This window comes from Poecilia reticulata, chromosome 4 (genome assembly GCF_904066995.2).
Source record: "Poecilia reticulata chromosome 4, P_reticulata-male-v2, whole genome shotgun sequence".
Lineage (NCBI taxonomy): Eukaryota > Metazoa > Chordata > Actinopteri > Cyprinodontiformes > Poeciliidae > Poecilia > Poecilia reticulata.
In genome coordinates, this window is record NC_088833.1 from 26,598,879 (window position 1) to 26,611,419 (window position 12,541).

General features: G+C 39.7%; 1 protein-coding gene across 1 annotated transcript in view; it reads left to right on the forward strand.

The window, feature by feature from the left end:
• cdh24a (cadherin 24, type 2a) overlaps positions 1–12,541 on the forward strand; it is a 45,661-nt gene that overhangs the window by 16,172 nt on the left and 16,948 nt on the right. The window contains exons 3-6 of the mRNA XM_008407543.3: positions 66–360; positions 3,965–4,084; positions 4,420–4,587; positions 12,054–12,235. Coding sequence (XP_008405765.2) covers positions 66–360; positions 3,965–4,084; positions 4,420–4,587; positions 12,054–12,235 — 765 coding nt within the window. The remainder of the gene's footprint in view (positions 1–65; positions 361–3,964; positions 4,085–4,419; positions 4,588–12,053; positions 12,236–12,541) is intronic.

Below are 12,541 nucleotides of genomic sequence, written 5' to 3' on the forward strand. Positions count from 1 at the left end.
CGTGCTCGGTGTCGCCCCCCAAGGTGCTGCTTGGGATTGTCGTCTGTCTGTGTTTTGTTCTCCAGCTGCACACCGACATGGACAGAGGGGACGGGCGCACCAAGTACATGCTGGAGGGGGAGGGAGTCGGCTCTGTGTTCGTCATTGACGGCAACACGGGCAACATCCACGTCACCAAGGCCCTGGACCGCGAGGAGAAGGACGAGTACCGGCTCACGGCGACGGCCACCGACAGGGAGACGGGCCGGGCCCTGGAGCCCTCCTCCGAGTTCATCATCCGGGTGCAGGACATCAACGACAACCCGCCCATCTTCCCCGATGAGCCCTACGTCGCCGTGGTGCCGGAGATGGCCAACATAGGTATGGCACCGGAAGGGGAAGAAACGTGATTCTGGGAGTGGCGGAAGATTGAGACCATCTGAAATACGTCATCACTTTTAGTCACTTCTGCCCAAATCAGTAGAGCTAGAGATCCCTCTGTGGTGAATGGTAAACTAAGAAGTGATCAGTTACCCAAAATAAACTTTAAAGCTACAATATGTAGCTTCTGATGTTTGCATATTTGTTAAAACTGTCAGCGTGTCGTGACAGTATGAGACAGTTAATCTATAAAATCGATCTCCACCTCCTCCATGAACTGCTTTAGCGATCTGCAAAAATGCACCAGACAAAAACAACCAATCAGAGGCAGGAGGAGAGTCTTATCGCTTTCAATCACCCTCATATAAATGCTGTTAAATGTGCTAATGAGGAGAAACAACTCACTGTCAGGAACACTGCTTATCCACTGTCATTGACGGCTATGCTAACTAGCGTTAGCATTCATAGCAGCTCCTCAACTGATGGGGAGAAGCTATAGAGTAGCAGAGCGCAAAGGGAAGGGTGTGAGCAGCACTACATAAGCATGATTGACAGCGCTAAAACCCTCCACCTGGCTCTGATTGGTTGTTTCTGCCCAAGTTGTGTATTTCTGTAGTTGACACAAGTGAGAGTTTTAACAAATATGTAAAAACATATATATATTCTAATAAAAGTTTTGTTCTGTAGTGTTAAGTGATTTAAGTGATGATGTGTTCTGACCTAATTGCTTTTCTTTAAAACACAAAAGCTTGTAAACAACAAATAAGTGTAGGTGCTTTGTTTCAGCCAGTTTGCTGCAACAAGTGGGGGAGGGGGAACGCTGCACTACTCACTGACCCTTACAGACATTCTAAAGGTCATTGTCTTATTATTAAAATGGCTTTGATGATATGACATAAAATGTGATCTGTTTTGAAACTGGATCTAAAGCCTCAGAAAGCCTTGGTACCAGTGCTAGTACTCGGTCAATACCCAGTAGAAACTACATGTGCTCCTGCTGGAGGTCAGATTCTAACATTCACCCAAGCTAGCTCGCCATTAAGCAGCAAGTACAACCTGAGCTAAACCTTGTGATGATATAAGGATCTTCTTTTCCTCCACATTTGCTCATGCTAGTCGACGTTTCAGTTGTAAACATTTAGATTTAGACTCCAGCCGTTTTCTTGTTGGTATATTCTGGCTAATTAAAATCTCCACACATCTGCCTTACTTAAATGACATGTTCTCTTGTCTTTCCCTTCTTGATCAGGAGCTTCGACAAGAGGAGAACATCTTGTCATGTTTTCACACCAAGGAAACAAAAAGTCTTGAATTAGTAACTAGACATTCCTGAATTTTAAGCTCCAATTACATTTATTACATTGGAATACACACGCCTACCGGCAATTGTGACATTTTTTTCGTTGCTACTCCATTATGAGGGTTTTCACCCCGATGATTTTTCTTATTTTCCTCAGTGCTGCAATAAAAGGTTAATTCCTTTTAAGACGGGCAACAGATTTATTTTTTTTTTATCAGAGGTGCCAATTAGTCTGCAGGGTGCTGCATCTGATCACGGACTCTGCATTAGAATTCATCACACATTTCATCTGAGGAGCATAAGATTATCTCACAGCCCGTCCAACAGCAGCTCGCGCATTTCAGCCAGGATTAAGTGGTGGACTCAAAATCAAACCAGTTGTCGATTTTCAGATAGCCTGGAGAAAAAGTCATGTGTTTAAACTTTTCTATACAAAACTTGAATATCAACTTTTACTTCAAAGAAATTTTATTCTGGTCTCTTAAACCGATATTAATTACAGGTCTGCTGTAACTTGCTGGGTTTTCTCAAAGCCTTTTCATTTGATGAATTCGTTCTTTGTGCTTGTCCCTGACTTTGGCAGCATTTCGTCGATGTCTTCAAGCCTAAAAAAGCGTCTACGTCAGAAAGATGCAAGTTTTAGGGTAACATTTTCTACAAAGTCGGTGAACGTGTGAACCTGCATGTCCTGGTTAATCGTTTTTACTCATTTTATTGTAAGTCGTCCTTTAATCAACTCTCGTCCCAAATTTGAGATCTCTACAGAACTTTCAGCTGCGTTTTTCTCCTTTTTAATCAAATTTCTCTGTTTCAGTTTGACTGCAGCAAAAAGAAAAAGAAAAACGTTTGAGCCAGATGAAAGAGCAACGCATAAACTCCATAAAATTTCTGTCGCTCTAAAACTCACAGAAGAGGTTTTTGTAAGGGGAATTGATGCAGAGTGGAATCGCTAGGTTTGATACGGGAGATCTTCACCGATAGTTTCATGCGAAGTTGTTCTGAAAACCATTTGCTCTGGCTGATGAGCTACATCAGGATGATTTTCAAGCCCCAACAATGTTCCCTGCAGAATTGCTGCATCCTGCTACCTCTGCTAATAAAAAAAAAAAAAAACAATTCCCAGGCAGACCGACTTACAATACCACCAAGGGGGAAGCTTTGAAATCAAACTCTGTCTCAAATATGGAAAGCTGAACCCCTGGCGACCTAAATGCAACTACTGTAATTTTGAATCTGATCGGGGAGGTTATTTGGGAAAAGCGAGGTTCAAACAAACTCGGAGTCTGTGTGGCAGACTGGGTTAACATGTCTGGTCCAGAACGGCTGGTAGTTCAGTTAACTCTGAGGAAAACTCAAGTTTGTAAAAAGTGTCAGACGTATCAATTCACCATGGCAACTGCTGGAAGGACAAAATGACAATGCCGGTGCGGCTTGACGTCATCCAGCTAGCTAGCAGGTTATCTTCACAGTTAGTTACCACGGTGATATGTTCAGAGTTATATTTAGTTTTCTGCATGTAACTAAAACTAACACAACTAACCAACTAAAAGTTCCACCAGCAGATTATTTCACTTATAGGATGGGAAAATGTCTTGTTATAAATAAATAAAAAAATCTGCCTGTGCAGCTTGATATGAAGGAATTATGTGCTTAAAACAAACTAATATTTGCTGAAAAGTTACTTGCATGTTGGTTTTGGCTCATTTTCAGAGCAAAACCAGACCAAAATTACTTTGTAAGATTTTATGTTTTTCTTTTGCAGTGAAATAGCTTCTTTGCGACAGACTGTTAATAACAAAGATCTAATTTAAAATAACACCGGTCAATCCCCTCAGGGTTTTTTTTTTTTGCCTTTTTATGCCAGAATGACTCTTCAGTGTTAAGTGGCCTTTAAAGCAACAAGCTGGGCTCAAAGAAAGTGAAAGAAAGCTGTCAAAGTTCGAAGACAAGCTTTAGAAAACTTTCAGAAAGCCCAGAGGGAACCGCTGATCATCACCGCGCCACCAGTAAATACAAGGAAATCTGGTTCTGCTGAGGCTAAATATAAAGAAATTGGCTTCAGATTGCTGTAAAGTACTATGTAGAATCAAATTTTCACTTGACACATTTTCTTTCCACACTTGGGCTAAACACACCGCTCCAAGCATGAGATCAAGGACGACATTCGTAACATTTTGTGAGCAACAGAGAGGCAGGAGGAATTGCATTATCCCATTTGGCCTAACAGATTTAACCAGATTTGGACCTAATAATAATAATAATATTCAGATTTTAATTTGGAGCGTTGCCTTTTGCGCTTCACAGGCACTTCCATAACCCGGGTCACGGCCACAGACGCCGACGACCCGACGTACGGAAACAGCGCCCGGCTGGTCTACGGGATTTTACAGGGCCAGGACTTGTTCTCCGTGGATCCTCAGACAGGTTTGTTCACCGTCGGCAGCAATTAGCGCCGTTTCATAAACGGTTTCTCCAGCTGATGGGAACACTTAACAAAGTTAATCCTCATCATATGGTTATGTTTTATCCGTTCCCACCATATGTTCGGCAGAAAACTAGATTTCTCTCTCTCTCTCTCTGAGTCAGTTTAGGGAAAGAGCGGTGGCCCGGAGTCACATGTTCGGAAATCTCTTCATTTTAAAATGTATGACTCGCTTTGACGCTAACGCGAGGAGACGGCGTGTCACTGTGAAATCTGGAGCTGTTGTGATTCTTCTTTTTCTTTTTTTTGTTGTGCTCCCCACTTCCTTCTCCACCAGGCATCCTACGGACAGCCGTACCTGATATGGACAGGGAGACACAGGACGAATATCTGGTGGTCCTCCAAGCCAAAGACATGGGCGGACATCTGGGTGGGCTGACGGGGACCACGACCGTCACCGTGAAGCTGAGCGACGTCAACGACAACCCGCCCCACTTCAGACGCAGTGAGCGCACCAAGCCTTACCGGATCGCCACGTCAGCCGCAGTGGCTTCCGATTGTAGCCGTAGCGACGAGTGCGTGAGGATCACTGGACAATAGAGCGTCCTGCGATGACAGAGAGTTCGGATATTTTCTACCTCGTTTGGGTTCAGGATGAGAGATGAGTGTTTCTTACCGAGTTGTTGTTATGGAAACTCGCTCTCGCATAGCGTGAGCTGCAGAGGAAGTGAAGTCACAAAAGTATTGATAACCCTTTGTCAGATTACAATCATAAATATGAACGTACTTTAATGGGGTTTTATATGATCGGGCAGCAAAAAAACAAAAAACACATTTTCATCATTTTGAATATGAACTGAAAAGTGTGGCATTCAGTTGTTTCCAGCCCTGCTGAGAAGTGCAGTTAAAGAGGATGGTAGAGCCTCTGTGGACAGCAGCTTTTAAGTCTTGCTTCAAATTCTTTTTCAGATTGAGATCTGGACTTTGACTAGGCCATTCCAGCACATGATTGTGCTTTGATCCGAACCATTCCACTTTGGCTTTGGCTGAATGTTTTAGAGTCGGTGTACATCTCGCCCACAGCTTCATGGGTTTTGCTGCTCCTCGCAGGTTTTCTTTCATGATTTCCTCCAAATAAAACAGTTAAAGGGATCCTTCACTGCGATCTCTTACAATCTGAAGCTTCACTTGTTGGTTTGGAAGCACAGCTTCAACACTATTCCTTCAGTTTTCTGCTGTTTGTGGACTGGAGTTCTCCGTTAACTCTTTGGGGTCTCTTAAAGGGGCAGTATTATGTAAAATCGACTTTTTTTGAGACAGAGGCCCAATTTCAACCCGCTAAATTACAAAGTCAAATTTCTTCTAAGACTTATTTGACATATACAGTATTTTTATAACAACTGAAGGTAATTTTACTTGATTGTGCTATAAAATGGTTCTATATGGCTGGAAAACACACACCACTGCCCCTTTAATTTTGTGCTCCATGTGTTTCCTTTGACTATAAAAATTGCCTTTAATAATATCCATAAAATAATATTTATTGACATCATTTTTTCTCTGTCATCTGACCAGAGCATCTTGTTCGACTTGTTTGCTGTGTCTCCTATTTATCTTAAGGCTAACTGTTATCTGACTGGTTTTGATCAAAACGTTGGTTGCGGTTGGTTCTTTTCTGCTCTTCCCTCGTTCTGATGAAGAATTGAACTCTGATCTTTAAATCTCAGTACGTTCGCTGCTCTAATCTGCTCCACGAGTTTGTCTTCGACATTCTCACTTTACTTTTTGGTTTTCCTGATGCCTTGTTTTTTTTTTGTGTGTGTCTGTTCATCACATAAAATCCCAATAACATACACTGGGACGTTTGTGGTTATAACATGACGAAATGTGGGAAAAGGTTGTGTGTGGTCGGGTGTGAGTACTATTTTATTTTAGATTATTTTGTTTTATTTTATTTTGTGAGACACTCTATGTAAGCATCCCATAGTGGTCCCTAAAGTTTGCACGGACTGCGTCTTGATGCAGAAGAGTGAAAGATCATGTCCCTTTTTTTCCATCAAAGCTTTTTCCCGGTTCCCCGCTATTAATATTTCATCTTATAGTTCAGTGCTTTCTGCTTCAATAGACAGCAAAATCAGTGCAGAATGTGTCCAACACTTTCAGCAAAACCCTGCATTTCTTTATATACTACCTCTTCCCTGTATGCCCCCCCCGCCTCCACTCACTGCCATTCATCTTAATGTTTAAAGCCCCCCACACCCCTCGCTCTTTTTTCCTTATGTTGATATATTGTGCTGCAATACAGGCGTTTTATGGAAGCGATATTATAATTCCAGACAGCACCAGCATGTTATTTATTTACTGATATCTGACGATATATCCCCACTTCACTGCAGGGTGTTATTTTCACTTTGACAATAACGCCACAGTTTTAGCGAACGGCTCATTTGGCATGCTCTTTGAAAGCGAAGGGTGCGTTTTTATTTATTTTTTTATTTTTGGTTTAATGTGCCTGTTTATGAGGAAGAAGCGCCGATTTGATTAAGGTGAAGTCTTTCCTCTGGATTTTTTGCTACCATGCCGCATCAAAACGAGCGGCGCTCATTACGGGATGCCAGGTAGACAACACGACCCGCCGCCGGTCGCTAGCTGGCCTCTCAGCGCCTGCAGAGCGGATGCTGCTGCCTCAGTTAAACAGCGACAGCAGAACAGATGAACTCTGTCAGGCTGCGGATCTCCGTTTGAAAAGCTTCAGTGTTGTGCCAAATACTGTAAAAGCTACATTTAGGTTGACATGCAGTGGGGAAAAAAAAAAAAAAGTTTGCCCATTAAAAATGTCAGATTTGTCTCTTAAATTTGAATGTCAGTTTGAATTTAAATGTCAATCTGGTCAAAGTACGGCGGTGGTAGCGTGATGTAATTGAGGCGTTGCTGTAATTGAAGAAATTCCCAAAGGAGAAAAGAAAACCTGCTTCCTTTGGGTTTCAGTGCAGTTCACTGATCTGAAGCAGAGGTGGGCAGATCATCCAAAATATCAATTATATCGATACCAAGTCAATATCGGTATCGGATCGATTCCAGCGTGATAAGATTCATGGTTTAGTTTGTGTTTGTTCATTTATTTCAAATTGACTATGCATGACATATAATAGTTAGCCAGTATATAATTCATATAAATATAATACATTGCAATGCAATAAAGACAAATTAACAGAACTCTTCCATAAAAAAGAGATTTATAATAATGGGATAGAATAGACTTTATTGATCCCCAAGGGGGTATTGCTTATTCGTTGACAAGCCAGTCCATGTGAGGTAATAAATATCAAAAATACAAAAATAACCATATGAGACAAAGTTAATAACAAATGACAACCATTTTTATCTAAAAAAAAAAGGTTTTTTTTATTTCCTTTTGCAGTTTTGTTTTTATCTTTGTATTGTAATCTCTCAACTCTACTTCAAAGAAGATTTTGCTCTCAAATTATATTATTTTGCATTTTAGTAAAAAAAATCCACAGAAAGTCGTTTTGTTTCTTTTTATCATAGAAGTACATCATTAAAGTATTTTGAAGCCGCCTATAAAATTAGTCAAAATTCTGCCTTAGGTTTCAACAAAATACTTCAAAGGAAAAACCATAAACATACATAATGAAGTTTGATGATGTATCAAACTTGGATAGTAAAAAGTATCGGTATTGGCGATACGGAGCTTGTATTTACCTGGAATCGGATCAATACAGAATCACACACCTCTAAATCGAAGAACACCAACAAATGCATCTCTGATTGGCTTAAAAGTAGCAAAATTAAGGTTTTGGAGAGACCTAGTCAAAGTCTAGATCTAAATTCAATTGGCATGCATGAACACATGCTTTTCATACTTCATAGAGTGTAGCTAAATTGAAACACTGTTGCAATGAAAAGTAGGTCAAAAGTCATATGCAGTGATGCAAAAGACTCACTGCAGTATCTTTGCAGTGTTACAACCAGTTATTAACTTTAGAGTCCAATAACTTTATATATATATATATATATATATATATATATATATATATATATATATATATATATAATATATATATATATATATATTTTTTTTTTTTTTTTTTTTTTTTTTTTACATAGAACAAAGTTAGTTTGCATACTTTTTTCCTTAGGTAAATGTTAATCTTTATCTAAAAACGTAACGTTTTGACATTCAGTGGTTTTAACTCTCATTGTTTGATGTTCTTCCCTTATGAAGTTAATTTAATGTCAATGTCCATTAATAATTAAAGAATTTAGCTTTCTTTACAGTATATACATATTGTCAGTCGCAGAAATGTAAACATTGCAGATGTTTGACACTTACGACTTCAAGCTTCAGTTTAAATTCATCTCCATGTTAACACAGAGCGATCATCATCCTCATGTCTGTTATTCTTAGCCTGTTCAGTTTCCATTTCCTGACCAGAACCACAGAAACGATGCTGAATGTTTGAAGATAATTGGTCTGAAACCAGAAGTTTTTCAGAGTTTGAGGACGGACATCCCAGAGGAGCTCCGGGCTTTTTAAGAGACGGCACGCCGAGCGGAGATCAGAAATCATTACAATAATAGTCAAACAGAATGGCTCAAATGTTTAAAGTGATTTAAGAGTTCAGATAGAGTAATACTGCAGAGAAACCAGAAACTGGCATAAATTATAGAACATAGCTTTTAAAGAGCCCTGCAAAGTATTTAAATCCATTGAAATCCGTCACATTTTGTCACATTACAGCTTTAGTGAGTTTTACTGGGATTTTAAGTGATTGCCTGACACAAAGTAGAGTGTAATTATGAAGAGAATTTGTTTATTGTTATACAAATGGTAATTCTGGCAAGCATTTGTACTCAGCCTTCATGTGTCAATAATCTGTACAGCCGCTTTGTGCTAGAAGACGTTTTTGGTGAATTTTGGTGATTCTAGCTTTGCACAGCAAAAGAGTAAACGAGCTCAAGTGAGGTTAGATTGGATGGAGATTATCTGAGAACGTCTGTCTAAGACTCCAGGTTAGATATGTCTGTACTTTGACTTGGCCGTTTCCGGCGCTGGATGTACTTTGAGTTGACTCGCTCCATTGCTGCACCGAATGTTTAGGGTCGTTGTTTCCCAAAGCAAAAACGCTTACAAAAAAACAAAACAAAAAAAAGGTTGTTTTTTTTTTGTTTTTTTACAGACTTGCTTTTTAAAATTTTTGCTACATCCCTCCATCATGGCTTGTGGTAAATTGCAAATGAATTTCCTATTATTTTCCTAACGGCTCTTCTCCTTCATGAAATCCAGATTTGTGAAACGTATCAACAGACACGTCGCACACCTGTAATCTCACCTAACCCGGAGATCTCTGCACCTCCTCCAGAGTCACCATGGGCCTCTTGGTGGCTGTTTTTATACTTAACGCTCCTCCTACTCCTGCTTTAAACCTCCACCCACCTGAGGCCATCACATGGCTACAAAAGAGGATTAAAAACATAAAAATTAAATTAAATTCAGACGGGTTTTTTTCTCAGAATTCTGACATTTAACTAAAGAGCTCTGATACTATTTATGTCCAAATCCAAACCCAAACATGCTTAGCATGTTAATTATGTTGTTAGGAAATAATCACATGCCACACTTTTTAGTGTCTTCATTCATTATAAATTTTGAAAACCACCTTTAATTTTCAATCTGTTGCATAAAATCCCAGTCAAATTTACAAGTCAGTTTGTGGTCGCAGTGTTAAAAACTTTCAGGCGTATGAATGTAAACAATCCAATTAGGAAAACAAAATAAAACAATCTTGGAGGTTTTTTTTTTTTTTTTTTTACTGAAATATAGATTATTGTTTTAACAAATGAAAAACTCCTGTTTTCAGGAACTGTTAGTTCAGGTCAAGTGAAATTTACTTGTACAGCACATTTCAGCAACAGATACCAATTATGAAACAAGCTGCAAACAATACAATTTGAAAAATGACATCAGAATTATGAAGCAAATATTCATCAGATACATTGATCAATGTTCCAGTTATTGTGAATCAAACGCTGACCAGCCAGGTTTTTAGCTTTTAGTTTAAAGAAACTTAAAAGTTTAGCAGTTTTCTGGAAGTTTGTTCCAGATTTGTGATGGGTAGAAGCTGAATGCTGCTTCTCCGTATTTCGTTCTGGTTCTCTGTGTTATGTGTGAACGTTACGCTCAAAGGGAAAACTCCCATGGTGCTCAGAGTCTGCAGAGTTAACTCCATGCGTCTCTGTGCACCATGATGTATCCATCTTTCTCGCTTTAAGACACAATTAACACATTTTTTATGCATCCATGCCACACAACGGCCCTGTGAAGCTGTGAAAAACCAACATCTGATGATATCGCAGTGAAAAGACGAAGAGGGTCAGAGCCCGCGCTGTCCGGGGCGTTTTTCTTTTTATTGTCAATAAATTACAGTAATAGCTCCACATCTCACTCCCTTTATCATAAAGCTGTTATTGTCTTAAACTTTAATTCTGTTTTTTTATTGAATACCTCTTTGCAGTTGTTACAAATTAAAGAAATATATTAGGTCTTGTATACCATAAAACGCTTAGAACAGCAATCAACAGGGTTGAGGCAGCATAGTTGGGTTTTATTGTCCAGACTCTTGGTGATCAAACTCCTCAAGGTCATTCTGGTGGACTTCAGCACAAACCTGAAATCTGTCGTTGCGTTTAGCTTCAGGGCTGCAGCTAACGATTAAACTAAACTAGTGACAAACATCGGCACATTCTGCAGAGTTTTCATTTAACCACTAGAGCTTCTTTTGTGCAATATAAGAAATACATTTAAAAATATTTAGATAATAAGTCCTTTTTTAAATAAGAAAACTAAAATAATTTAGCCTAAAATGCAGTAACTTAGCATTTATTTAGTAAACGCTTTATTATTTGTAGCTAAAATATTCTTCAAGTATCTGAAAAGCTCATTGACTTTACATCAATACAATAAATATAACCTGCAGATTTTTGGGGGGGATTAACTAATTAATAACTGGACGGCAAACGGTGATTAATAGATTTGTTTGTCCAGATTTTTGAACCACGTGAAGCTAAAACTGCCACTTTAGATCACAGAAGTTTTCTTTTAATCTTAAATGCAAAATTCATGTATTTTTTTGTACAAGTTTGGCTTAATTAATGCTCCAAATATGTTATTGTACTGACCTTTTTCTGAGTCTGCGTATTTCAGTTAATGATTAATCATTGACTAAATTAGTTGATGATTATTCCAGTAGTGGATTTGTCACAATTAATCTGTTTAATTTTGTAACCATTTCATGTCCAGAAATCCTGTTTTGTGCAGGAGCAACGTTAACAGTCGACCAACAGCATCTATCAGAAATGAAAAACATTTATTTGGATACTTCAAGCTTCATGTATGTTGAAAAAGCTACTACAAGAACCAAAAATACTTTATTAATATACACAATATGTACCTAAATTAAAAATCACAAATAGCAGTCTTTTTTTCCATTTGTTTCATTATTTTTGGTTAAAGTGAATACTTTCTAAATTTTTATTACTGCCTCATAAACATGTTTACTCCCCTCCTCTCCAACCACAGCAGCTCTGTATAATTCATTTTTTCCCACAGAAACAAGGTGCTGTTTACCTACATTAGCATCGCCTCGAGACAAAATGTTATTCCTCGAATGATTTACTGCGATTGTCGCACCGACCAATCGCTCCTGCAACACAAGCAGACCTGTGATATACTGCGAGAGCCGTGATAGAGAGCGAACAATGCTCCAAACTTCATCATGAAATCTGCGCAGGAGGAGCAGCTGCATGCATTAGCGTAATGCCAGCTTTGTTTTGAGCCCAAACGGAGCCAGACAGCGTCCTCATGAACATTCAGTGCCAGCTCTCAAACTGCTCCATTCATTGTGACCTCCTCCTCCCCCCTGCCGCCCTGCGCCCCCTCCTCTGCTGCAGGTGCGTGGTCGTTCTCTGTGTCTGAGCTGGCTGCACCAGGTGTGGAGGTGGGCCGTCTCACTGCCACCGACCCTGACCTGGGAGAAAATGCACAACTGGAGTTTACCATCCTGGACGCGGAGGAGGCGGACATTTTCAACGTCACCGGCAGAGCCAGGGAGGCCGTCATCGTGCTGAACAAGGTGAGCGGCGACGCGGACGCACGCACGCACGCTGAATGCGCGAGAAGCAGCTGAGGTGTATCATGGGAAAACGGGCACCAAAAGCTTTTATGGTGCCCTGGCAGGGTCATTCGTACCCCACTGACCTCTCCACAGTTTGTCAAGCTGTAACCACAGAGCTTTGGGTGTTTTATTGTGGTATTATGTTGTAGACCAACACAAACTAGAGCATAAATATGGAGAAAGTTATGCATGCAAAGCAGAAATGTGTGGCACACATTTTATTAAGCCCCCAAACTTAGTAGATTTTCAGAAAGATAAGCTAAA